General features: G+C 39.1%; 1 protein-coding gene across 2 annotated transcripts in view; it reads right to left on the minus strand.

Moving 5' to 3' along the window:
- LOC108874064 (astrotactin-2) overlaps positions 1–3,601 on the minus strand; it is a 242,057-nt gene extending 238,456 nt beyond the window's left edge. The window contains exon 1 of one of the 2 annotated variants that reach the window (XM_051072918.1): positions 2,895–3,601. In XM_051072918.1, the coding sequence (XP_050928875.1) occupies positions 2,895–3,321 (427 nt within the window). In that variant the 5' untranslated portion in view covers positions 3,322–3,601. The remainder of the gene's footprint in view (positions 1–2,894) is intronic. The other variant, XM_018662442.2, reaches the window with a different exon arrangement.
- Between the last annotated feature and the right edge of the window lie 23,292 nt (positions 3,602–26,893).

A 26,893-nucleotide genomic window follows, 5' to 3' on the forward strand; every position in this document is an offset into this window, starting at 1 on the left:
TTTCACAATTAGTTGTTGGCGTTGCGCGTTACAATTTTCTCTTCTTTAGGACAGGTTAGATTACTGCAAGCAGCATTTGCTGTGTTGTTCAAGCTGTTCATCCGTTTTGTCACAGTAACTGATGTTAACAACTTTCTAAAAGGTTCAAAACAACAGACATTGAAGAAACAGAATAGAGTGTTAATCCAATAGGGTCTGCACACCACACAGTCTTATATAACATATAGTGGGTGTTAAAATATACAATGAAAAATATAATAAGTAAAAAATAATGATGTCCATGCCTAAGCCTCTATAATATGTGTATGTGTGCATATCTGTATTTTGTAAGGCTTAAGCTTCCAGAGCATCCTGGAGCATCAAAATTCACCATTTTAATAGGAGAAAGAAAATGATCGGGGGGAATATTGATGCAACAAATGCAATTCTGATAATAAAAACTCAGTGTGTGTGTAATTCAGCCTGTTCATTTTGTTCTACTAAATCAACAACACTGTGTATTATCATGATGTCGGGTACAACATCTCATTTCACAAGCACAACTCTGCCACTAACACCTCCATCAAGAGAAAAAAAAAAAGCTGTCAAGATAACCTAATGCATTATGATGTTGAATACTGAATACAACCAAAATGCAGGTGGCATTGGAAATGTCCAACTTGGACGCCACATTTAGAGTAATATGAGGATTTAGACGTCACCATTAACCTCTAGTGCACGGTTGTGTCATGACATACACCCAGCAGATGTTACAGAACACCAGCTATGCCATTAAAAAATTAAGTGTTGATACAAAAACAGAGAATATTGCATTTATTTGGAATATTGCACCATTTCTTGGCAGACAAACACACACAGTGGGAAGGAAGCAGAAGGAAGCATCTGACTGTAATGCAAGTAAGCTAAAAACCACTATTATTTAAAAAGGGAAACACATTGTATGTCACTATTTTTGTCTTGATGAATTTCTATTCGATGTCAGAAGTTTTAGTTTCACAGTGAGAACATGATGATTTATTGTGGATACTATGATACTAAGGTGGTCATTTAGCTTTCACATTGTGGCCAGTGGAATGAATGAACATGTTTGCAATTCTCTCAAGGACTGGATAAACACACCATTTGTAGAAAAGCACAGCATACTGTCTTCATAGTTGGGCTTGTCTCTACATTCAGCTACAATGTTTTAAAAGCCTCCTTAAGGCCAGTGTAGCTGGAATGATTTTCATGTCACCTTAGCCTTTGTGATTTAAAAAAAAAATCTCTAGAATTTGCCCTCCAAACCTGTGTTCTAAAAGAAGACAGTGCACACACGCCATGCCTTTGGTGTGTATTACACATATGGAGCTATTGAAGCCCCCTTTTTCCCATCCTCCCTCCACAGCATGCAGTCATGCACTGGAAGGGTGAAGCAGCAAATTTGCTAGCTGGCTGACTGGGAGGACAGAGAGGCCTTTCTCACCAGTCAACGGCTGTCCTTAATGAGAATAGAAAGTGATTTACTAGCTTAATGCTCCGGCCCTCAGCCTGCCCGTCCGCCCGCCTTCGTTTCACGCAGCCAGTTTAGTCGGCACTACCCGTACAGAGAAAGAAATTGAGACCAGGGAAAAGACGGGGGATAAAACAAAAAGAAGATAGCAAACTAGAGTCTGAAAAACTGTGGTAATGAGACATTCTCATGGATTCTATCCATGCCCACATCACTGAACACCAACAAGTCTTGCAGTCTTTGTATTTGCCATATTACAGGTTTTCCATCACACCGAGCCAGTACAATCACCCTGTACTGATTGGGAACTGGAGAACATACAGCATTTTGCAATTATAGTCCACTGTGTGTGGCTTATTGCACTGAACAAACAAAACTGTGCGCCACACACTCTCAGTCTGCACCTCCACCAATACACAGTAAAGGAAACAGTTGCTTGGCTCACACACCAAAGGGGCAAGTGTGAGAACATCCATCTTTCACAGGACTCTGTGACATAAGTGCAAAACACGGAGAAAGCAAAGTAAGCAAGTTCCCTTCATGCATAGTCTGCTCCTCTTACAATATCCCTTTGGTTGGTGTAAGGCACAAGCACTTTGCTGCTATTATGCCCTCTATGATTATCAAATCAGTGATGCTATTCCCAAGAGCATTTCAAAGCGAATGGCTTTCACAGAGAACTTCAGATGACCTGTCAAACACGAGTGTTGTGCTGTTATGATTCAGGCAGTTATCGAGGTGTGTGTGACTATACAACAACACAGAAAAAGGTGGGACGTGTGTGGGTTCCCTTAAAACCTGCCACGGCCAGAACGTTGACAGTGATGCCAACTCTAGCCGAGCATTTCATTCAGTGAAACTTTATACCACCAGCAGTGCATATGTGGTGTGAATTACGCGCTCAAGTGGGAATAAAATATCAATTTCATGTATATTTGCAGGGCCAAATTGCGTTCCTTGATTGGAGCACCGTACTTATGGTGTGCATGAAATTTAAAGTCATAATCGTGTTAAACCACAAAATAGGAAAGCCAGACAGCAAGAGAGAGGAAGTCAGGAGGAGTGGATGAGAGACGTGTCACTTCAACATGAGGGGTACTTCCACACAGGAGCAGCAGTGCTTTAAGTAAAAACTAGGGTAAATGAAATCTTATATTATCCTTTTACCTGGATTATTGGTTGCACACTGGCTACACACGAGTATAGTTACAATGGAATGATGGAAACAGGACAGGTGATTGAACACCAAGGAGTGGCCATGAACGCATGATTTGGGAATGTAGCTCAGAGCCCACCAGTGTGCATTGGTTCCAATACGCGCGCAAATGGTGCGGCTAGGTTGGGCTGGTTATCATCATGGCAGGAGGGGGAGAAAAAAAACACACAGTACCACAGCAGGTCTTACCGAGTGTGAAGTAGGGGAGAGCTGTGTTGTCAAGATCATCCATTACGGAAATTCGCCCAGGTAGGTCTGTTCTAACGAATAACAGGAGTCGGGATTCCCCCCCTCCTCCTGCTCCTGCTCCTCCTCCTCCTCCTCCTCCAGTTCCTCCTCCAGTTCCTCCTCCACCAACGCCACCTGCTCCGGCGGCACCCCCTCCTCCGACCACGTTCCCCGCGGCTCCGCCGGTGAAGCTGAACTCGTTCTCCCGGAGTACGGGCAGGGTAGAGACGGTCACGGTTTTCACCTCACATGGCGTCTCCGCGTCGCTCTCTTTGTCCCTCTCCTCGTCGGGCGATGTCGCCACTCTGTTCCCCTGGACTGTCAAGGTCCCCGTTAATAAGAGCCCCAAGAGAAGGACGCGGAGGTGCAGCAGCGGTATCCTCGCCATCCCTCTCCTTGCGTGTGGTTCTCTCGCTTTGAGTGGGGCTCATAAGCTGTCCGTTCACTTATAGTACAGTCGCTGCAAAGGAGTCGCGTCCGTCCAGGAGGCGGCAGCACAGGTGTAGTGAGAATGACATCTTTCGGCTCCTCACACGCATCCATCTGCGTTCACGCTGTGGGACAACAAATCACTTAAACATGGACAAGCACGTGTCCTTTTAAAGACAGATATGAGGTGGAGTCAGCATGTCAATCATCATGCTGCCTTTTTGTGGCTTTATTTCTTCGTCAAAGCGCAATCCAAACTGTTTGTTTGCATTCCAAAAGAGTGAGAGTAACACTCAGATGTCTTCAATTACATCCTTCGAACATTTTATTTATTAAAAAAAAAAAAAAAAAAAAAAAAAAATTAATTTCTTGAAGTCGAACCTGGTTTGTCCTATAGACAGTAACTAGTAAATAAATATCTGGGTATTTGAGAGTGTGGCCACGTGATTTACACATGCCTTAGTTGTTTTTTTTAAAGTGTATCTTCATGAGGTTCATTCTTGACCTTTAATAGTTAACAACACTTTCGCCACAAGGTCCATTTAGTAGTTCTTTCGATCATATCACATGATCAGCAGTGAAGGAAGTTTTCAGGTCTTTTATTTGCCAGCGCTACAGTGTAGAAGTACTGTTGCAACTAAAAATCATGCATTCAAACATTTACTTGAGTAAAATTACAAAAGTGTTAGCACTAAATAGCACAATACCAAGAATAAAAGAACTAGTTAGCTTGTGAACAAAGGCTTCTTTCACATTAATGTATTTTATGATTGAATAATTGTACAAAAAAATTCAGAAGCATTACTGTTGACTGACCCCCTAATTCTATAACTTATATACTTACAATGAACTAAAAGATGCAGCAGCAGGTGCTTAGTAAAGGAGTTTCATTCAATCATACACCTATTGCCAACTCACTCACTGTTAAAACACATTATTTCCAGCTTTGGTAAAAAAAAAGTTAAATTTAGTCTGCTTCAACTGAAAGTGAAGTTTCACCTGAAAGATCCCAGTTTAAACTAAAGTACATTCACCTCACCCTGAAATATATCACGTCGGGTGACTGCACCAGAAATGAAAGTGAGCAAATTTTCATTGGAAAATCAGAAGGTACTCTAAGTTACACAGATAAAGTTTTAAAAAGAACAATAAATATGTAGAGTTAATTTCAGACTGTCTGTACAATTTATTCTCCACTTATTTCAAGCACTTTAAGTATTTGACAACCTAATGGATGAGGCAGGTTAATACAAAGCCTCAGACTGACAGACCTTGGTTCAAGACCTGAGTCAGTGTGGTGTGTTTAGCAACACATTCATTCATTTCTTACAGATAAAATGTGACTGTTTTCTTGTGTTCTGCTGAAGCAGTTAAACTAATACAATGCCCCAGATTCCTTACAGTTTTCAAGTACTACAGTGATAAAAATCAGTGGGTAAGTATTTCATAGTAAGTAGTACATATATACTGTAGTATACTGTTTTTTAGAAAGACTACTGTAGACCTTCTTTTTATCGTACTGGATACCAGCTGTGTACCAAAAAACAGCAATCATACAATAACTTTGGCACAGAGCTGTCAATTAAACATCACAAAGAAAAAGCAACATGTTCAACTAAATATTTAATATTTTATTAGTAGCTTTCCAAGATCTTGCTGGAGTGTCCATCAACACACAAAAGAAATCATGCAAATTTTGTACATATCTTTATGAATAGTTATAATTTGTCACTTTTCTGGTGTAAACATACTGCTCACTCCAAACATGCTTAGAATGAATATGGAAAAGAGAGTTCCAGCTTCTCTTTCTGTCTCTCCATGGTGCTGAAATATTCAAACACACACACACACACACATTCCCCCTCTCTCTGTTTTTCCATGGTGCTGAAACATTCAATCACAAGGTCTGTCCTGTCCCAGTACTTGTGCTAACAGTGTTGCGTGCATATATTGATGCATTCACATGCCACCTGGTAGGTGGGCACATAAGTGTTACTTCTGGGTAAGTCTACTTTTCCAGGATACACCAGTGCCATGTCCTTTTAATGTATGCCATGGAAAGTGTGCAGTCATTTGCCTGAGTCAGTGTGACCACTGAGCAGATGACTGAATGTTCATGTTCCCACAGTTAAGCCTCAGCCACAATGAGTACAAAGCCTGCATATTTACTTTGCCTGATTGGTTGCTCTCATCAAACTAATGTCTGTCCAGAAAGTTGTTGTCACAAGTCTTCTCCTTAGAAATACAGTTGCCAAAACAGCCTTAAATGTTGCAACATCTAGCAACATAGTCACAACCATTTCAGCTGTGTGTTTTGGTCACTTAGCCAAGCCAACAAAAAGAGCCAAGCAGCCAGTCCACTTGTGTAACAAACAACAAACTGAAGTTGTATGAATTACAATACAAAGCGACTTATAGCAGCCTCAGAATTTTTGATTTTGATGTTGATCTTTATGCTGTCTGCTCTTTATTCTACTATTCCTTCAGCCACCTGAAATATGTTCAGTTTATTGTTGTTTGTGGTATTGCTGTTCCTACCCACTAACTGAGCCAGTCCCAGTGCGTCTTTTAAAACTGCAATCACCAAATATATGTAATACTAATCAGTACTTAACTTGCAAATAATGTAGAGCAGGTGCAGGTATTGAAACAGTCTCTCTTTGTCTGTCTCACTCTTTTGACACATGAAAACATTTATGTAATCAGCCCTGGTTTCCTACCTAGCATATTACATTCAATTTCTGCCATTTTGTTTGGGAGTTGCTCATCAACCAGTTCATTTTAAAGGACAATATGAAGTGGCTTTTTCACATTGGGGGCAAATCTAAAGCTATCAAAAGAGGCCACAGAGCATGTTTGCCCGGTGACAGCTGATCCAGCTATGCACCTGTGATAAGTCATTCTGCCTCTGATGACGCTGAGAAGCAAGGCTGAGCTTCCTCTGTTCCACTGCTTTTCCATCTTTCCCTTGCATCTCCTCTGCCCATTTTAAGTGAGTGGATCTAAGGCACAAGAGGAAGACGCAAGCAGGAAAGCAAGATAAACAAAGACACAATGAAGACAAATGAGATGAACCCCACGTGTATTTGCTTGCAAACTCAGGCTCTCTCCATGGTGCTGATACATCCAAACTGTCTGTGTCTTGGTTTAAAAAACACACATCAAATTCAGGCCAAATTAAATACTTTCTTTTCCTTTATTTTTTTCAAATGCAATTATTCAGACTATCACCTAGCTAGGGGCATTTTTGTACAACTCAGACTACTGTTATTAATTATTTGTGACTACTACAGACTCATAGTACACTACAGTATCCATGTGGTTTTCTCTAGCCACCCTGCAGAATCTCCATCATAGGGTTTCTGTCAGAGAATGCACCAAATTTATTAATTTCCAATTCCAACCCTTAGTAATTTTATTGCCTCCTTATATAGAAGAAATGAGGAATTTAACATATTCTAAAAAACTGATGACAGAGATGAAGTAGAGGGACCAATTATATTGCACCTTGCTTGCAGATATTATATTTTTCTAATCACATAGACTCTTCCTGCTGCACTCGAAACATTACGCCACTTTCTACTTTAAACTGGCCAGCCCAAAGTCACCAGTTGAAATGACAGCCATTTGATCATTTTGTCTTTATAGTCTTTGGTTTCTAATGGGTAAAATTGAAAGCTATGCTATTTATCCTGCCTGTGACACCTACACTAATGTATGCCTGGAGTTGGAAATTAATAGGTATCCTTAAATTACTCTTTAAGTTCTGTGACTTCAGTGTTTAATCCATACTTTGAAGAGCTAACATCAAAGTGAACTCATCTAAGTCACTGCCACATCCACCATCCCCACAGTGATTCGGATTTGGGCAATTTCTCCTTTTCCCTTCTGTGTTAATTTGACATTTTCGTCAGTCTGTCATAATGATTTCCTGATAGAATAGTTGGCTACAAAGATTAGCCTAAAGGGCAAATCTGACAAGCTTTGCTGTCCTCATTGTGAAAGTGCTGACACTGTGGAGAGATCTAGTGTGGGCCCACGGAGCATATGCCATAGTTTCGCAGACATGACCTCCTTTGCCGATAGATTTCATTGAACACTGTCTGTCTTTAATGGGCAAACAGTAACAAGACATCAGATAGGATTGATTGATGTTGGTGTGTTCGCTGAGGTGGTGGGGAGCTGCAAGTAGCAACTTAAACAAGGGGATGGAAAAGGAAAACTGCATTGTTATTAGCTGATGGAGAGCTTTTAAACAGTCTGTGGTTGGTTATATGAGATTTATTGCTCAGGAAATTGCTTCGACCTGAATGCCGTGGCAGCCGCTGACTCTCTCAAAATTGAATTTGATAGACAACAAGCTAACGTCCACTGCACCTAGACAGAGATGGTTAAACAGATTTCTGTGGCATAATGAGCGAAGGACCTGACCTTTTCCCTCCCCGCTTCCTTCAGCAAGGACTGGTAGAGTGTTGTTTGATGTCAGCATATGATTGAAAATTCTGCCTTCTGCTCTTTCCTTCAACTTAGGTGTTAATATTAGACTTGGGAGTATGACTGTGTACAAAGCCCTAACCTAAAAGTTATATCAAGAGAGTCTAAATCTCCAGACTAAAGAGGCAAATTTGGATTGGCATCCATTATTAAAAAATATCATTTAATAAGATACAAATTCTTAGGTGGACCAGTGCAAAGGCCAGAAGACTGAGGAAATACAGATCAGTCTATAAATGTGCATAACTGAGTGGGTGTGAGACAAACTAACAGTATAATGACCTATGCATTTATTTTAGGCAACACCCACCACAGATTTTTTTTTTTCTGATGGCTTCTATAGATACAGGTTAGAAGGCTGCATTGGAATGAAATCCCATGGGTGCTACAGGAATAGCATTAATGTTGTGAGTATGGGATATATTTATTCTAAGGTGGATGGAATGGGGCAGTCAGCATGAGCTTTGCAGATTGAGCGCATAATCAAATTCAGTGATTCAAATATGAATAAATTATGACTGAACCCAAGCTTTTTCAGCTGTTTCAGAGTTATGCTTTAAAAAAAAAACAACAAGTCAATTATATGTCATTAGAAATCAAACATGTTACATCTGAAGGATCTGAAAAAAAACTTTTACCCAAATTCAAACAGGACTAAGAATCTATAGCCATGCTAACAGCTCTGTGAGACTGTACACAGAAGTGCTTTGGACTACATGTGCCATGCTAACATTTAACGTCCTGCCAGGGGAGGAACCATTTTTGTTTGACATGCTAACATATCAATATCATATCAACCATCTTAGTTTGGCATGTTAGCATGCTAACAATTTTGCTAACATTTTTTTAGCATGCTAATCTTTACTAGTTTGCACTAGACAAATGAAGTAAATGGGATATGGTTTTGATTAAAAACCACAAATGTTGATCTGATTGTGGCACTAAAGAATAAGTCAGAGGATCGTCAAAATCAGCCTACATGTCCATCAACAGAGCCTTACCACTTGAACTGCTAAAAAACGTAGTGTCATGACATCATGAAATTCATGAAGCTATACATGCAACTTGTTTCTGTAGTATAGAAACAGTCCTGAGAGCTGTGCTGCACTGGCAGTGCTTTCCTGTGCTATCTTTGTTAATTGATTAGTTTAAGTTATCTGGAGACTGCCCCAGTTCTGCAGGTGTAAACAAAGAGCTCCTCAATTAGAAACTGGGTTACACCTGGAGGACAAACACACAACCACACACACCCACGAAACACACATAAGCACATAGCAAACATCATCTAACAAATTGGTTTAGTGGGTGCTGAGCACACATTCCAAAAAAAATGTGAGCAGCGGGCTCCTGATAAGTCCTTTTAGTTCAAAGTACTGAAACTTCAAATCTGTTCCCCCAATTTGTCAAATGATGTAACATATGTGGGGGTTGGACCTTGACAAATTTTATCATTCTCCAAAATGGCCTCCATCAGCACTGGTACATTTTATGAGAGATAAGCATGTTGGGATGTAATTATGAGTGTTTCAGTTTAATCTGCAGACTCCCTTTCCCGAGTGAACATCTCAGGAATAGTTAGGTGAGTTTTTTATAGCAGCATCAGCATTTTGTTCACCAAAAAGCATGTGGTTTTTGTTCTTGTCCTTCACAGAGGACATGAGAATTTAATATTTATTTCACTATAACATAGGAGACTCTGACTGAGACATAGAAGAAAATGACACGGGATCAGTTGGAAGCATTTGGATTATGGGATGACAAAACTTTTTTTTAAGTAGGGTTTGTCACGTGAAATGGAAAATTCAAAAACAGTCCAGTGAGAGGAATATAGATTCAAATTTACGGCAGCAGTTGTATACTGCATCTATGGAACCAGGCATTTACATACTGTAAGCAGCTCTGTAATGTTATTAGGTATGTCCTGTAGCTGGCATAGCTTAAGTTTCTGTCTGAACCCTCTGCTGAAAATACCAACGTTTTTCTGTGAAGACAGCAAAAGACCAGTCCCAGTCTGTATTCACTGGCATTTTATGCCCGCTGCAGTGGAACCATGGAGCTGATTCATGTCTCTGCTACACTGGAGCCATGGACTGTTGTCATTCAGGGCCATGTCCCACCTCATCGACAGGCCTGTGGCTCTCTGACAGACTCCAAGTGTTAGAAAATCTACCTCTGAATGACCCCACCCCCTGCTCATATCCTCCTCCATCATCCCTATTGAGAGCTGCCAGGTCAGCTGTCACCCCTGTTTACTGTCCACATCCTGGCCCACTGACTCACCCATCCGTTAGTCCCGCTGGTGACAGAACGGGGGGTAGGTGGGACAGTCAGGCAAGGTCAGTATGGCCTCACTCTCATTACTCTGGCCTTGCTCCCTGCCATTACTTTTAGCTTTCCCTCCTCCGCCCCCCCAACCCCCATCCATCTGTCACCAGCATTAAGAGCAGAGCAATATATTCCTCACCCCCAGGCATGTTTTATTACAACACTTAAACTGTTACACTTGGACTCTACTGCAGAAAGTTGTTCTGAGAGTTTAAAGAGAATTTAAATCTCTGATCAAAAAACCGCTTGGTTGCTTAGGTGTTTATAAACTCAAAAACTATAACTGCAAAGCAAAAAAAGGAGTGCAGGGAAATGGAAATCAAAGTATGTCAAATATTTAAAATATTTACAAATTTAACATTGCTGTTAAAGCTACAATAATTTCAATGTTGCTGTCTGTAATTTCTTATTACTGTTTCTTATTATTATTAATAGTCTTATCAACTATTCTTAATTCCTCTGTGTCTATGTGGTTTAATTTCCTCAAGTCATAACATTTACGCGCTAATGTAATTTATTGTGCCTGTGAAATTGTACAGCACTAACAATCACAATTACAAAAACTGTCTAGCTGAAATGTTGAATGTATAAGAATGTCAAGTCATCCCTGATTGCTGATTTAATCATTCAGTTTGCTGAACTCATCCGACATGCTTGTGTTAATACAGGGGTGAATTTTGACTACATTGTCACTTAAAAAAAAAAAAAAAATCAAGTCAAATGAATGGGTTTTCTCCTGTTTATGTTATAAACTTTTTCGAAACAGCCATTTTATGCTTCTTTTACTCTGAGAAAGTTTTGTTTTGTTTCCTGAATTGTGTTACAGTACACTTCTACAGAAAGAAAGTCAGACTCTAAACTAGAACAAAGAACAGAGATTATACAAGATCAATTCCTGCTTCCCTCGCCCTCCAGTGGATTTTAAAATTCCCATTACACGGCTGGTTTTCTGGACTAAAGAAAGGGGCAGCAGCACTGACATTTGTGTGGAGAAACTCCACTTACAATTAAGGCTACTTTCCACAGTACACGTTTGTGAGCTTTTATATCCATATAATCTTAATTTAGAATCCCATAAAACTGATAAACTATCAGACCCTTGCTCTTAACTAAAGGCAAAAGGTGATTCGTTATTGGGGTACTCAAATGCCAAGATACCGCAATACTAGATTAAAATCACTGCTTAAATTTCACTTTTATGAAAAAGTATTTGTGTAGTATTTTTCCCTTACAAAGCTATGAAACCTAGCATTAATTTGGATGAGATTTTTAATATGAGTTGCATGTGAATCTAGATTTTCTTGTGATCAGTCCACACAGCAAGAAAAGAAGAAAAAAAGAACTGATAATTGCATGATATGGAGATATTTAAAGCAAAAAGGAAAAACTGTCTTGAGTTGAATTATATATATATATATATATATATATATATATATATATATATATATATATATATATATATATATAAAACATATAAGTAAATGCCAAGAAAATTACCCATCTCTGCATTAAGGACTAAACCAGTCGCTTTTTCTCTAAAGGATTAGAGATTTTACAAAGAGATTACAAATTTTGTTCACTGAAAATTGCAATTTGACATGACCATGTCATCCTATTAGATTAGGTTGTTTCTGATGCAAATATCCCAGAGAAACAAGCAGACTTATTATTCAGCTGCAGAGGCAATTGCTCCTGAGAACCAAACTTCACTGCAAACTGAGCTTGGCAATTAATACATATCTCACTGCTTACCTTCTGTTGTCCAGATCAGTTTATGTAACTGGCACTCTTGACCTAATACAGAAACGAGGCACTGTGCGGGATTTCAAATGAGGGAGAGGGGAAGGACCTGAGTTGCTAATGTTCCAGCAGAGATTATTAGAGGGCTACTGTATCTCTTTCATCTGGCCATGGTGCACGTCGATATCTACTCCAGTGCTCCTGGCTCATCAGCAAGACCCCAGACCTAATTTGCAGCTCCTGACATGACCCTCCCACGCACTGACTGCTGTAAAATTCACGCCTCCAAACTAATTAGATGGACACAGAACGCAATTAGGGCAACTGATAATTAATGCTGTAACTAAATATGTGCCTGGAAGTTTCATTCTTTCTTTTCTTTTTTTATTTGGATCACAGCCTTAGTGGAACACGATCAGATACAAGAGTAGCTTTTGTGGAAGGTGTAAGCAGAGGAAAATGGAAGTAAGTAGAGGGGAATATCCTCATTTTTGTAACTCATTGTAACATTAAGCCTTTTTTAATACTGGTTTTTGAATTATTTCAAAGACAAGTTAGCTCAACACTCATCTATTCGCAAGCACACTCAAAAGCATAAATGATTATAAGATGTCAAGACACTGCTCTCACTCCCACCACTAATGTATCATGTTTTCTTTGTTTCTGAATAACATTATTGGCAGTTTAATTTGTGCACAATTATGACTTTATTGCCCATTACTTTCTATTTGATTTTTGAGTTGTAATTTATAGTTTGGCCAGAGGGCTGGATGTTCATCCTCTTCTCATGAGCTTATCTGACAGACAGAAAAAACAAGGCAACATCTGCATTACAAATGTGCACTCACAGATACAAAGTGCAGTCATACAGAGAAAGATACTTGAGATGCAAAACAAACTGCTGCTACAAACCTGTTTAGGAGTCAAGAACAAACTCCAACTAGAATATCAAATTTGATTAATAAACAGTACCAAAAACCTGATTTGTATAAATGAATAAAAATTACCACTAAACAGAATAGTAAATCCTTTGTCCAGTGTCATTAGAAGTTACACTTACTCATATCTTGTGCTGATTAAAAGCAAGTATTTTAATAATAACTGCAATTCCCAAATTTTATTGAAGTCCGATAGATGTTCTAAGCAAATAAAAGTTACAATATGAGTTTATGTAAAATCTACACTACTTCAATGTTTTGCTGAGTTTGATTAAGCCACAATTTTCATACAAACCCCTATATATCACTTTTGATGAGGCTGTTGATAGTAGTAGTGTGCATGATAATTGTTTAAAGACTAGTGGCCTGCAAAATGGGTTGCAACTAAAACACAAAATATGAACATAACATAAAAATAACATAAAACATAAAATATTCTTATGTAGTGCACACATACAAAACTTCAAATATGTATGTGCTATATAAAACCATCTGCACATTAACTTCACCTAAATACGTGCATGTGATCTTTTGCATGGATACCTGGTTGAAGACCCTTTTTGACATATAACAAGTGAGTCCATGTCATGCTATGATCAGGTGGCTGTAAACAGCGGGGGAAGTAATTAATTGAGGAGCCGCAGGCATGTAGAAGGGACCAGTCAACAGCTTAGAAATCTCTATCCAGCTGGATTTTTCTCCTCAATACAACACCAGCTAAGTCATATAAGGATTATGTATTGAACCAAACACTTGATGTTCTGTGGGCCACAGGGGTTTAGTGTTAGCTCCAAATATCACGAGTGCATTTATGTGAACTTAAATCACCAGCTTTGGACACAAAATGACAACAGGTACAGGGATAAAGGATACACTGAAGTGTTTACTATGGTCAGACACATACAGGCTTCCTCACTGTCTATACCCTGTTGCTTGTTTTAGTAACGATTAATGGAAAGAGGCAGTGGAAAAGAACACTGGCAGAGGAAGTCAACATTTATTCTGAGCACTGAGCATTTGCAAATTTAATTTTACCTTCCATTTTAGATTCTGTGCAAATGCCAAATATCATTATCAAGGGTGAATTACAGTACATTGCAATAGCATCTTTAGCTTAACCCTTTCTAGGAAGCCTTTCACCATGCTGATTTTAAAGGTGAGTTGAAATGTGGGGGGGAAAGGTCTCAACAGAAATAAAAACAAAACACTCAACAAGAAAAAAAGTATTCATTTTTAAGGATAAAAAATTAAATACACATCACCAAATGTGTTTGGATGTCTGCTGAACACCAGTTACTTTCATACCATACACAGCTGCCCATTGTTTACTTGGAAATTATTATTATTATAGTGGCTGAGATGCAAAATAAAAATCACAGTTTCAAACAATAAAGCAACATGTCTTGGTGATACAGAGGAAAATATGTAAATAAGTGTCCAATCAGATTTGAGAGGAAAAAGCAGGAATGAATGAGAAGCATAAATAAAAACAAACACAAAATTACTGAACAAAACCAAGAGAGGAAAACAAAACCCAGGAAACTTAACAGTTCAAAAAACAAAAGAGAGAATCACAAAAACAACAACAAATAAAAGACAACCGCGCAGCAAAGACAAACAGTGCTTTGCTTGGCTTAATGCTGCTCAACACAAAACCCTGCTGAGACAGATAGAAATGGGTAAATTTACCCCAGAGAGAATCAACTAATAAGAATAAAGAGGTATTTATTTATGCAAGTTTGTCCACCGACAGCAGCAGCAGCAGCGGGAGCACATTCGATGATGTCAGTGAACAGGAAGGAAGTACCTGCCTGGTTTAATGTGCAGTGACTGTGTTATTGTACTTGTTTTGAACTTACTTAAGATGCAAGGGTATTAATGCACCAATATTATAATAAGTGGGTAGACAAGGTCAGTGATCAGCTGTAACAACAAAACGTGTGTGACTACAAAGTGGGTAAGTGTGGTTCCAGCATACATATTATGTCTGCATCAGTGAGGATTCAGAGGCTTTCTCATGTGCAACCAACAGGGGGCAATGTTGATCTGTGATTAAACCTGATCACTTCACCCTGAGACTCCAGTGCTGGAAAAAAAATCTTTAGGGCATATACAGTGGGAAGGCTGACAAAAGAAGAAAATATAGCAAAACAAATGAATAAAACCACCAGAGGAGATAAGTCTTGGCCAGAGCCAAATGACTTCAGGCAGCTTCATTTGAACCGCTAAATCGGATTTTATGCTGAAATTGTTCAATAATTAGGGAATACAGTGAGGCTATCGTAAATGTCAGACCAAATATATCAGCACAAGCTATCACAACCAGGTACAGCACTACAAAATACCATGCGAGTCATTCCAGGCAGCCCTTTCCTGTTTCCCCTGACCTCAGGGTGTAGAAATCCCATCTACAACAAATCTGTTTACTGGAGGCTAGCAACATGTTTCTTTTTGCTATTTGTGCATGCATGTATGCATACATATATATATAGATATGTGTGTGTGTGTGTGTGTGTGTATATATGTAGTTGTGAATGATATATGTGGAGTATGTTGCTGCAGGCATATGAAACCATAGCCCAAGATAACAGAAGTACTGCAACCATCAATGTAAAATGCTTTCATTTGCCAAACACATTAGATGCTTTGCCAAACATATTAGAGACATATTCACTCTAAGTAATGCTTGGACTGAATAGAAATCCCCGCAGAGAGGGCATTGTCTTGTTTGCCTTTTCTGCCTTCTTTTACCACATATTATTTCTAAGATAAACACGAGTTTATGATTAGAACAGTGTAGTAACTTGCAAAAGCTGAAGGTGAAACATTCACACAGAAGCCCTGCTAACTTTGTGCTGGTGCAACAATGACACCCCTTATCTTATGAAAGTTGAGAATCTATGAATAAAACATGCGGTCATGCTTTTTTTTTTTTTTTCATAGCCTCTACAATGCCTTATACATGGCTAGAATAGCTAACAATCAAAGAGTCAAGAGATAGGTTCAGTGGGGAGTGACTCTCTTTTGAAGTTGTGTCTCCCTGGCCAATTCTGAATTTCTTTGAAAAGAAATAAGGGAATATTGGACCCTATCGTGCTTGTGGAATGTCTCTGTTTCTGCTGTATTTATCTATTTACTTAATGGAAAATGGACTTGTATTCATCCAAGAGTAGGGAGTTTGTAAGGGATGATTTGCACATCAATGCTCCCTCTGAGTGGCTACAGAACAATGTACTTTTCCTCTTTAAAGAGCCCACTGATGTATGTGACTGAAATAAGGTTTTCTTCCAAAGTGCTGTGATTGATGTCACCATAATGTAAGTGATAGAGTTTTTGGTTGTAATTTGTTTTATGGGTGTATTCAACACTGAATGCAGCTTGGCGTGATTCCCAATGGTATGTACCCATTTCAAAAGTCAGTGTGGTGCTTTAATGTGGATGAGGTGCATCCTATGTTCCACTGGACTTTGTGTTCATTCGCACAGAATGCTGTATCAAAAGTCTTGGGCTTGATGGTGCAATGGTCAGGCTCTTGAGTGAGGGTCACAAAAGTCCATCAGTGACCCATATGATGCTATTTCATGGTTTTCATACACAATTCACAGCTGGAGTGTGACAGAACATCAGCTGAGCTTTTTTTAACTGGCTTGGGAACAGCTCAACAGGTGACAGGAATCTCATATTAAACTCACAGATGAATTAACACAGGACACAAACAGGGTGAAACACAAAGTCTCAATTGGGAATGAAATCACATGAATGGAAGAGGAGAACCGAAGGTGTGGGATAGAAAAGTAGTTTTTTCCGGGGCAAAAGAAATGAAAGATCGATATAGTACAGTTCAAATCAAGAGCTCTGTTGGTAGGAGATTGTGTCCAAAGAGTGTTGTCCTTCGAATACAAAAGAGGGTGAATATGAGGTTCAGGTTGCACAGTGTGTGTGCGTGGTGTTGAGGGCAGGTAGAAGCAACAGCAAGAGCTCAGAGCATACAGAGACACTCAGCATCGGTCATGGCGGAGAGGGTTTCGTGGATGCAATTCGTGAAATGCAATAAAGAGTTTGAAATGAGGACATGGAATGGGCTGCTTTTTCATTATTGTTACTCTCAATTATAGTTAGATTAGGAAAGAAAAATGTGGTTGGAAAAATCAGCACTCCATAACTGTATACCTTTACATTCAGCCCAGTATGCCTATAATGACATTCATATTGGGCAATATTGCAATGTGTGATTTACATCCAGTGCTAACGCTGAGTACCATTGCAGGAGACCAGAGTTAACCAAGTGTGTTAGCTTTCTTTACATAATCACAAGCACAGGTACTGTAGAAAGAAACAAATATCTGCAGTGAACATTAACATTTGTCTCATTGGTAATCTGGTTTTACCATAAGACATAACAGACTTCCACTGAAATAATATTACGTAGGATGTAATTGCACTTCAGTAACATAAGAACCAGCGCAAGAGGGAACCACACACACAGAGTATAAAGGGTGCATATGGAACTGTATATGCAGGACTCACCAAGTATTAGGTAAGAGATAATTAGGCAAACAATATGTTCAGAACTGTGCTACAAAATGCTTAGCCCCCTCTGTGGATATTTCGGAACAGTATAAGCCTATTACCCAGCAGCATCAAGTGCCTTTGTGTTGAAATATAACCCCAAGAAATGGTAATCTGAACTGCGCACCACGGCCAAACAGCATCGAGAAGACTATGGTAAAATGTTGAAATTAGCTCATTAAATTCATTTATTCTAATGGACAGAGTATCTTCATTCATTTTTGTTTGCTTTTTTGTTTTTATTCAACACAGTAGTACTGCTGCTTTAGGGATTGCAATGTCAATCTGTTGGTTAGCCAGAAGGTCCACCACTGAGATATTTTAGTTTGGACCAAGCCTTAAATACCTCAACAACTGTCAGATAGATTGAACTGTACATAATTGTACAGACATTCATGATTACCCAAATAGGCCTACTGACTTTGATGATCCGCTGTTCGAATGACCACCAGGTTTTCAATCATTTTTTTAGTGATATACCTCTACAACTGCTGAATGATTGCCATGAAATAAGGTAAAGATGTTCATTATTCCCTCAGTATGATGATCCTTAACTTCATGTTAGCAATGCCATTGGGAGGATGTTAGCATCTTGTTAAGCTTTTAGATCAAAGCATCGTTGTGCCTATATACAGCCTAACAGAGCTACAATAGCTGTAGACTCAGACTTGTCTTGTGTTGTGCGGTGTGTAATGCATTCACATTCTCTCCTCAGAAGTTAACCACCACCTCTCTTCACCTGAAGATGCTGTGGAATGACATGATTTCTCTCCTTTCATCACAGCCTAAAAATACATCTGACAAGTGCCATTTCACTGGAAGATTTCTGCATATGGCTCATTTCCTGATGGCGTTTTACATCACTTGTGTACAAGATAAACAAGGAAGCACAGCACTGTGAGTGGGGTCTGTAGGTTGGTGGTGATCTGATGTGAAGTCATGTTCCCTTTAAGTAACAAACTGAGCTTGGTTAGATACCTCAGAATCCAATTTATTGAGCGTTGACATTCAGATTTATGAGGTTGTACTGTGTTAAAAGCACTGAGATAGTAAAACAACAGAATCCTGATGACACTATCAGTTCTCTCCAGGTGTTCACAGACCCCATGCAATGGCAAACCGTCATCTCTGCAGCAGAAATGCAAATTATAAGGTATCCAAAGGTCTCCACAAGCTGTTAGAAGCCACTGGCCTGATATCATTATGTTTAACCTCGCTCACTTCTTCTGAAGGTGAGGATTATGCATGACTTTTCTAGAGAGCAGGAATTTCTTTAGGAGATTTACCTCACAAGACATAGCAGTGGGGGTACATCAGTGGATGGCAACCCTATAGTGTCAGCTGTTTATTGTCTAGCAGCAGTCAGGCATCTTGCTGTCCTTGCTGTTTTTTTTTTTTCCTCCCAGGGTGAAATGCTGATGTTTGTTCCTTCCTATGCTTTAGAAGCTTAGGATTTAGTAGTAAGAATCTGCAATTCAAATGCAATTATTGCCTTTCCCGTCTCTGTCACTGGCAACTCCATTAGCCAATTACATTTGCAGTATCTTTTTATTGGAATTGTTCACAAGTGAGGGACAAAATGTCAGTGTTTTCCCAATGATAGATAATTTCATTTTCAAAACATAATTGGACATGAGCATCGAGTGTGTTGTTACAGAGTGTTGTTCAGGGCATGGGGTAAAAATTGGAAACTTGAAACCCTTGAAAAATAATCTACAACAGCACTAGGGTTTGACTCTTTAAAAAAAAAAAAAAAACAATGTCCCTAAAGCTATTTAGTTCAATTATATTTATTAAATATTTTATTTTCAGTTAATACAAAAATGGTCCAGTTGCATTTTGGAAGCTATTCAAGCTTGTGAATAACATACAAAAAAACAAAAAACAAATGACCGCGAGTGTGTCTGCCTTTCTAACCTCTAGATAGTAAGTCAGATTTACTGTATATTAGTACGTATGATGTACTAGACCAGACTTAGTGCCTCAGCCACAGCACTTATATGAGTATTGATCCAAATGCACCTTTGTCTCACACAGCATGAATCCAGAGCACCATCAGATAATAACCCTTTCCATCTCTGTCAAAAGGCATGATGACTTAACCATGTTGCGCTGGGGACTTCCAGCAAACTATTTAGCCTGGAGAGAAAGCGAGAGATAGAGAGAAGTGTGTGTGTGTGTGTGTGTGTGTGTGTGTGTTTGTGTGTTCAGTGCGGGGGTGGATAGCTGAAAGAGTGACTGTAGCTTATGAGAAAGTGTCTGACAGTGAGAAACACCAAATCAGAGAACAAGTCCTCACTCAGCCAGCAGCTATTGATCCAGGTTCAACAGGCCATCCAAAAGACCATTGATCTGAACCCCATCTCATCTCATTGGTCACCGTCACAAGAGGCAGTGACACATTGCAAAAGAAATGGGCCTTAACGACACAGTCAGCCCCACATTCGGCCTGTAAGGTGTTTTTTCTTCTCAAAATAAGAAAATACTCAGCAAAAAGAGTGAGATAATTAACTCCACTAGATTTAAATGGTTGTCAATATCTTGACAAAATAAAGCAGAACAAGAAAATGACAGGTGGCTTTTGAAAATGACAGTACAATGGCACTGGGTTAGGCCATGATCTCACCTCCTGAGCAGTTTTCTTTCACTTCTTTCAGAAAATTTGATCTGGTGCTTCATAGCTTCATAGCCACAATGCTTTTTACACAAGGTCTATGACAATGTTCACAATCTTTAGTAACCATTTGCTGTAAGGACTTGTGGGGTGGTGTATAGCTAGCAGGTTGTGGTCACTATGGAAATGATTCAAACTGCACTTTCTCCGCTGGCCATGAAACACTCGCCTTTAGTTTTACACAGGCCCCAAACTTGTTGCCTAAATTTTGATTTTCTGGCTCCAGTAACTGACAAAAGATGGTGGCAACCCTTGAATTCAAAATCCAAGCTTATCCCATACTTTCAGAATCATGTGGATTATATCACAGATGATAATAATTCATGTTTTTTATGTTTGTTTGTTTATTTAATATACACACAGCACTGTGGGGCAACTGTGAAAGCCGTTAACGACATATGTGTCAGTGCCAAGTCATCCATTTAAAATGCATGGCTTGCTGTGGAAGATTCTTAATGATGAAAACCGTGTATAGTATCCCAGTTTTAACGGCTATTCAATCAGACTCGCGCCCCTAAAAATGCTATTCTTTTCTATATAGAGGGGCCTCGTAATGGGAGCTGGCAATTTGGTAGACTTGGCAGAGGAACATATTTCATTTGTTTTGAAGGAACAGAAGGGTTACTGGATAATACAGTTGATAGTCCTAAGGAACATATATTTTTAGCACTGTGTGAAATTGAAAGTAAACACACCAGAGGACAGTATGTGCACCTCCGATATTAGAGCAAACAAAGTCCATTATGGTCATACATATCTCCCTTGGTGGTTTGTCTTCAGAGGTTAACAATAAATGTACAGTAAGTCGCTGAAGTGGCTTAGTGTTGCAATGGTAGTAAATACAGTTGGCTCAGGGAACCATAAAATATCTTATTAAATTGAAATATCTTATGTAAAGCTCACACTCTAAACATGACAAATCTATTATGGATATGATCTCTGCTAGTCGGGGTTAAGTCTATATGATTTAATTTAAGATAATCACGGGATGGTAACAGTTCAAATACTATCATCAGCACTAGGATCATATTTTTGGGTAAAAACTGAGAAACAGGAATCTTGTGAGAGCAGAGATGTTAGCTTGAATCCCACTGACATCCCTTTAAAATGCAAGTAGTAGGTGAAGCCTGAATATTTAAAATTTCTTTAAGACAGAAGTTAGTGCAAGTGAGCACTCTTTATTTCTCATCAAGGGTCACTGCCTCAGGCTCCCCTTAAAGGCAGACCTCGTTAACATCAAGGTTTGGATTAGCTGTGGCAGAGCTGTGTGCATAGCGTCAGCTGATCAGTGTCATCTGTTTCTCACAATCGCTGCAGTGCATCCAAACAAATCACATTCAAGCTAAAACAATTACTCAGTCTTGATAATTTGATCAGCAGCATCATATATTGGCTACTGTTTAATCTGTTTACTTCTATCAGCTGTGTTTTTCTAGTTGTGATTACTGATTTCTAATTCTAGATGTGATGAATTTTCAGACACACAGTTGTCCACCTCTCTCTGATTAAGTCAGAGGTTTTTACAATATGTCTGTTTATACTGCTTCAGAAAGGACATATTTTGTTTGTACTGCACATCATAGTGCAGCTGCCAACATGGCGTGACTTTGAGGTGTTAATATCCAGCCTTCAAAACCCTGGAAATTGCTACTGGCTTCTTCAGTAGGAATGCAGGCAGAGAGGCGATTGCATCTGTTTAAGTCATTTATTACCCCAGTGCACACATACAGAGAGACTCACCTTTGAATTTAGTTCAATCAGATATGAGGCTGAAAGAAAACATTCTCAGAAGTCTGGTTCTATGCCTATCCTTTATGGTTTCAAAAAAGGGGTCTTTAAGTAAATATCAAACTAAATACAATGTAGATATTCAGGGTTAATTATCAGGGTCAGTTGGTCTTAACCATCAAATTTTTGTGGCTTTGTGCTCTTTAAAGGGGCTCTATGTACATTTTCTTAGCCACCAGGAGCATTGTTTCTTGCCAGGAGCAGGTGGTGACTCTGGTCGCTTTACAATACAATACTACTCTGTCAGGGCAGTCAAGATGTTACAGTGACTCGCTATTGGAAAGTGACAAGACAGGCTGCCGGGAGCTAGCTGGTTAGCATGCTAACTTCAGCAGAAGAAAAGAAGTGACAGAACTAGAGGCAAAACAAGAGTTAACATTGGAAAGTAAAGGAATGAATTTGATGCGTTTTTTTCTAGACTAGCACATAAACAGCTGTAAATGCTAACGCTGGCTGTGTAACAGTAGCAAAAACTTACATACAGCACCTTTAATATGTGACAAGAATTAATTTAACACTGCCAGCTGTGATACCTCAGGTGGCTTTGTATTGTTACTTCATCACTTTATTTAGTAGCACCCTTCTAGCACAGATGTCACAAACGTAATCCCAGTAAAACTCAGCAATGACACCAAAAACATGAATCTGGCTATTTGGTTTTTACCATGTGGCCTTTTACATTGTACTGCAAACCCAAAGATATTTGATGGTTTGTGTTTCAGTACTGTCAGCATTGTCTACCCCACCTAAAGACTCTAAGGACAAAATATCCAGAGGCCAGCATTTTATTGGACTTACAGTACGTCCAACTTTTATAATGCCATTTGTTATAACATTAACAGCTGTAAATACAGGAGAGTCCTTTTATGTTCAGGATCGATGCAAGTGGTTCTGTTCTATCATTAATCATGGACGGTACCTTTTATGAAGCAATCTCACTTTATTCATAAAGGATAACTGTATGGCTCCATTAAGGTGTCACGCTATTTATCTTCCTTATAACCTGTTCATGGCATTACAAAGTGTCTTGGCTTGCTACACTCTTCCTCTCTCTCGTCTCCACTCCATTTGTCCCTTTGCCCTCTTTCACATATAAAATAATTGGAAATACATGGAGGCAATAACAAGGGGGCAGTTTACTGGTGATAACAAGAAGGCTGTAAAAGGGAAAATTGTTCATTTGTTAAAGTTGTGTGTGTGCATGCATGCATACAGTATCTGAAAGATAAGGGGGTTGTATGTGTGGTAGGGCAGTAAAATTTCATCATCTATGGGAAAGTGATTAGAAAATGTGCAGAGTTCAGTTAGCAATATATGCCAATGCAGCTTTTTGGAAATACATATTCCTGCTTTAGGTTTGAAGGCTGCATTGGACGTTAAATTTTCACAATATGGGTGGTGTGGTGGTGGTGGTGCGGTCAGTAATGCAGGATTAAATCCATGATTAAACATACAGCCAATTCCATCTTCAGTCTCTAAGGCAACTGTCTTAATACAACCCCGAACCAGTTAGGTTATAAAATATACAGTATGTGATTTATTACATCTGAGCCTATGCCAAGAGCTAGCTGGGGAAAGCATGTTTTATGAATGTCCAGCTCGGAGTATTTGATGAACTGGAGGGTCACTGTTTGATCCTTGGCAAAGGCTGGACTTAATATCATCAGAGCACATTGGCAGAGCCCTGAAGGAACCACCTCTGTCTCAGCTTATAGTATAGAGACTCATTCTGGTCATTGTTGGCAAATAAATGAGAGCATTAATTTCACCCAATCTGCAGTAACAGAGTTCCATTTTCACTGAGCCTACATATGGAAATCAAAAGAAAGCGATGAGAACGAGCAGATCAGAGATATTGGTATAGTATTCAGATAACCTTTAGATACAAATATTTGTCAAGCTTTATTAACCTTGAAGTCCTTGTTTTGCACTCAGTTCAGTGAATAAAGTATTCAAAAGAGGGATCAGGCTTTTCAGCAGCACATTGTGATTCAGAATACATTCATTTTCTGTTTCAGCAACCGAGTGTTCATTACTGAAAAAACACTTTTAAGGACAGATGTCTTTTAGTTGCTATTGGTATTCACAACAACAAACTTAAAGACAGAAAAGTTGCAAAACACAACCAATCACTGTCATAAAGGGCAAGGTGAAAGGAAGTGCAAAGCAGAACATACTGAATATTCACTGTCTTCAGTGTTACAGTACTTGTCCAAGACATGAGCTGTCTCACATCTCTCTCTAGTTGAGAGGAACATCTCTCTCTAGTGGAGGAACAAGAGATATAGGATAAAACCAGCTCAGAGGAAAGAAACATATGCTATTTCTACTTTTTCTTGATCTGTTACAGCATGGTGTCTATACTGCATTTATGGTTTGCTTCTCAGAGCTCCAGCTGCTGGATATCCCCCAGATCAAAACATGAGGCAATAGTCTTGTGTTTGTAGAGTGGGCCTGAATGTGGACAAACTTCTCAACGTGTCCACTGTAGTTTAACTGAGGCTTAACATTTATTATCAGTAATCTCTCTTTGGGTTGGAAAAAACTACGTATCATGATGTACTTTTAGGCATTAACAGAACTGAACATTAGCTTTGGAAGTCTTCCTGCTTGTGTCGTATATAAATTATCATGGAATTTCTTATTAAATTTTTTTGTCTGTATAATGCATAAATGAAGTGCTGGGATCTAAATTTTGTGCCTGCACAAAGAGAGAACTGCAACAGCTGATCTCTCCTGAGAAAAGTAGTTTTATTTTTTTCTTCATGGGGATTAAAAGCTATTCTGGCTGCTGTGAAGGCTTTACTTACTTACAGTCTTACTGTAAGTACATCAGGCTCTACATTTTTCCTACTGTAATTCATTAAAGAGAGAGAGATGTTCACTGGCTGTTGATAAAACCATGATCATCAATATTTAGCTTTTATCAGCAATCCCTAGCTGTCTCGTCATTTGTCATAAGGTTAATACTATTGAAAAACTATTATTCCACATTTACTCATAAGGGAAAACATGGCTTTTTATTGCATTATCCATCAGCATAAGTTTGTGCCTTTCTTCTATCATCAAATACCTTTAATTGCCGCTAATGTATCTACATCTTGAATGTGTGTATTTTTTTTCACTGCTTTCTTGATTTATATAACAAGGTGGGTGGGATCATGTGTACAGAGAAGGTGGGATTGACTGAAAGCCTGACATTTCTTGAGGAGTGTGGTTGGAAACTGACCCAAGCTTATCTCACACCAGCACTGCCAGATGAAGAAATTCTCTATGATCTCAGACCAGATGTCGTGTTGGTTTCAGTGGCCTGTGGTATTGAAATATTGGTCAGATAGTACATATTTGAGGATAGTATGCATTTTCAACTGCTCAGCAACATAAAACTTTACAATGTCAGTCTATTAAAGAGCTTGAGCCTGAACCTGTCAGCTCCTGTATGATGTTGTCAGTGTTGTCATGGAAGCTACTAAAGGAAACTTGTCCTTCAGCGACGGACGCAGTAGAGATGTAGTGTTAAAACACCTTGGATAACTTAACAACTAGATGAGTGATGGTGATAAAAGCATCTATCTCTTTGTGTCTGTGTCAGTTTTACATATCTGAGAAGAATCCCCATTGAAGATGTGTCATGAGATGCATTTAATTGGATTCTTAGGTTTGTAGAAATGCTACATGCTTTAACTAATCAGTTGATTTAGCTAATTAATCAAGGTACACACAGTCTTTGTGCATAATTACACACAGCGCATGCGTCAAATTAGAAGCTTCAAATGCAATGCACATAATACTCCTTGCATCCTGTGTATGATGGCTGATACGCTAACTGAAATTAACTGAAAGCAAAGGAACCATTCTACAAGCGCATGTGAAGGACATTATGGGTAAAAATAACCAAGTCATCCAATCCAGTGCAAACTCTGTGGTCTTATTTATGGTCTTAGTATCCGTACTGATGTACAGTATGTGAGGTATTTTACAGTTTATTGCAAACGCACGCACACACACCTGCACAGCTTCCTATTTTTAAGGACACTATTAATAGTGCTGTGCTTCTGAAGGTTACAATGAACACTTTGTCCATACAGCACAGACACTTTCTATTCCCCCCAGCAAAACATCGAGTGAAAACTGCATACAGTGTGTCAAAGTGGCCAAATGGATAGAGACTCTCTTGTGACAAAGACATGACAGGTTCAATCAGTGAATCTTTTCATCAGCAGCCACATGTCTTTTTGAAGCGCAAAGCTGAACTAAGTTCATTTATCTCGATCATTATGAGTCTAGAGGACTGCATCCTCCAAAGTAATTCTAGAATACACAAATTGAAAATGAAACAAAAAACCTGCTGTTTGTAAAGGAAGATCTGAATAGCAATTATATCTCAAATGTCCTCTTTACAGTATTCAGACTTGGCCCTAAGACCGTAACAACTCATGAACAGACATACAGGTGGAGAATGTACAGTTAAAGAGACTTATTTTTAGTGAACAGGTCTACATAGGCTACAGCGACATGAAAGCAGTCACAGCATGCTACCAAGTCCACTAATGCATAACAGGTAGGCAGGTCAGCATCAGGCAGCAGGTTTAAACTCTAATACAAGATAACTGGAACAGGAATGGGAAGTCAGAACGGCTAGAACATAACAACAGCTTGGTAACACGGAACAGTGGCCGCAGACAGGATTAAGTACTGTGGGGGCAGATGAGAGAATTGGGAGCAGGTGTGCAGGTGGGTGTGGAAGTCAGGTGGCTGGGAAGGTGGGAACACAATGAGGACACTGGGTGGTGAGATGGGTATGACACAGTGTAAAGTATAAAGAATATTTTTCTTTTCAGGGCTTCCATGCACTTCAGCTCAATAAAACCACTGTACAGTGCAATTTTGTTTGCTGTAATATACATTTACATACACTAAATATACCACAGATTGTTACTGCACTGCAGTTTCCATCCTTCCCAGGGCAATGGTTCATTGATATGAGCTTTGTCCTCAGCTGC

Source organism: Lates calcarifer, linkage group LG9 (genome assembly GCF_001640805.2).
Source record: "Lates calcarifer isolate ASB-BC8 linkage group LG9, TLL_Latcal_v3, whole genome shotgun sequence".
Classification (NCBI taxonomy): domain Eukaryota; kingdom Metazoa; phylum Chordata; class Actinopteri; family Centropomidae; genus Lates; species Lates calcarifer.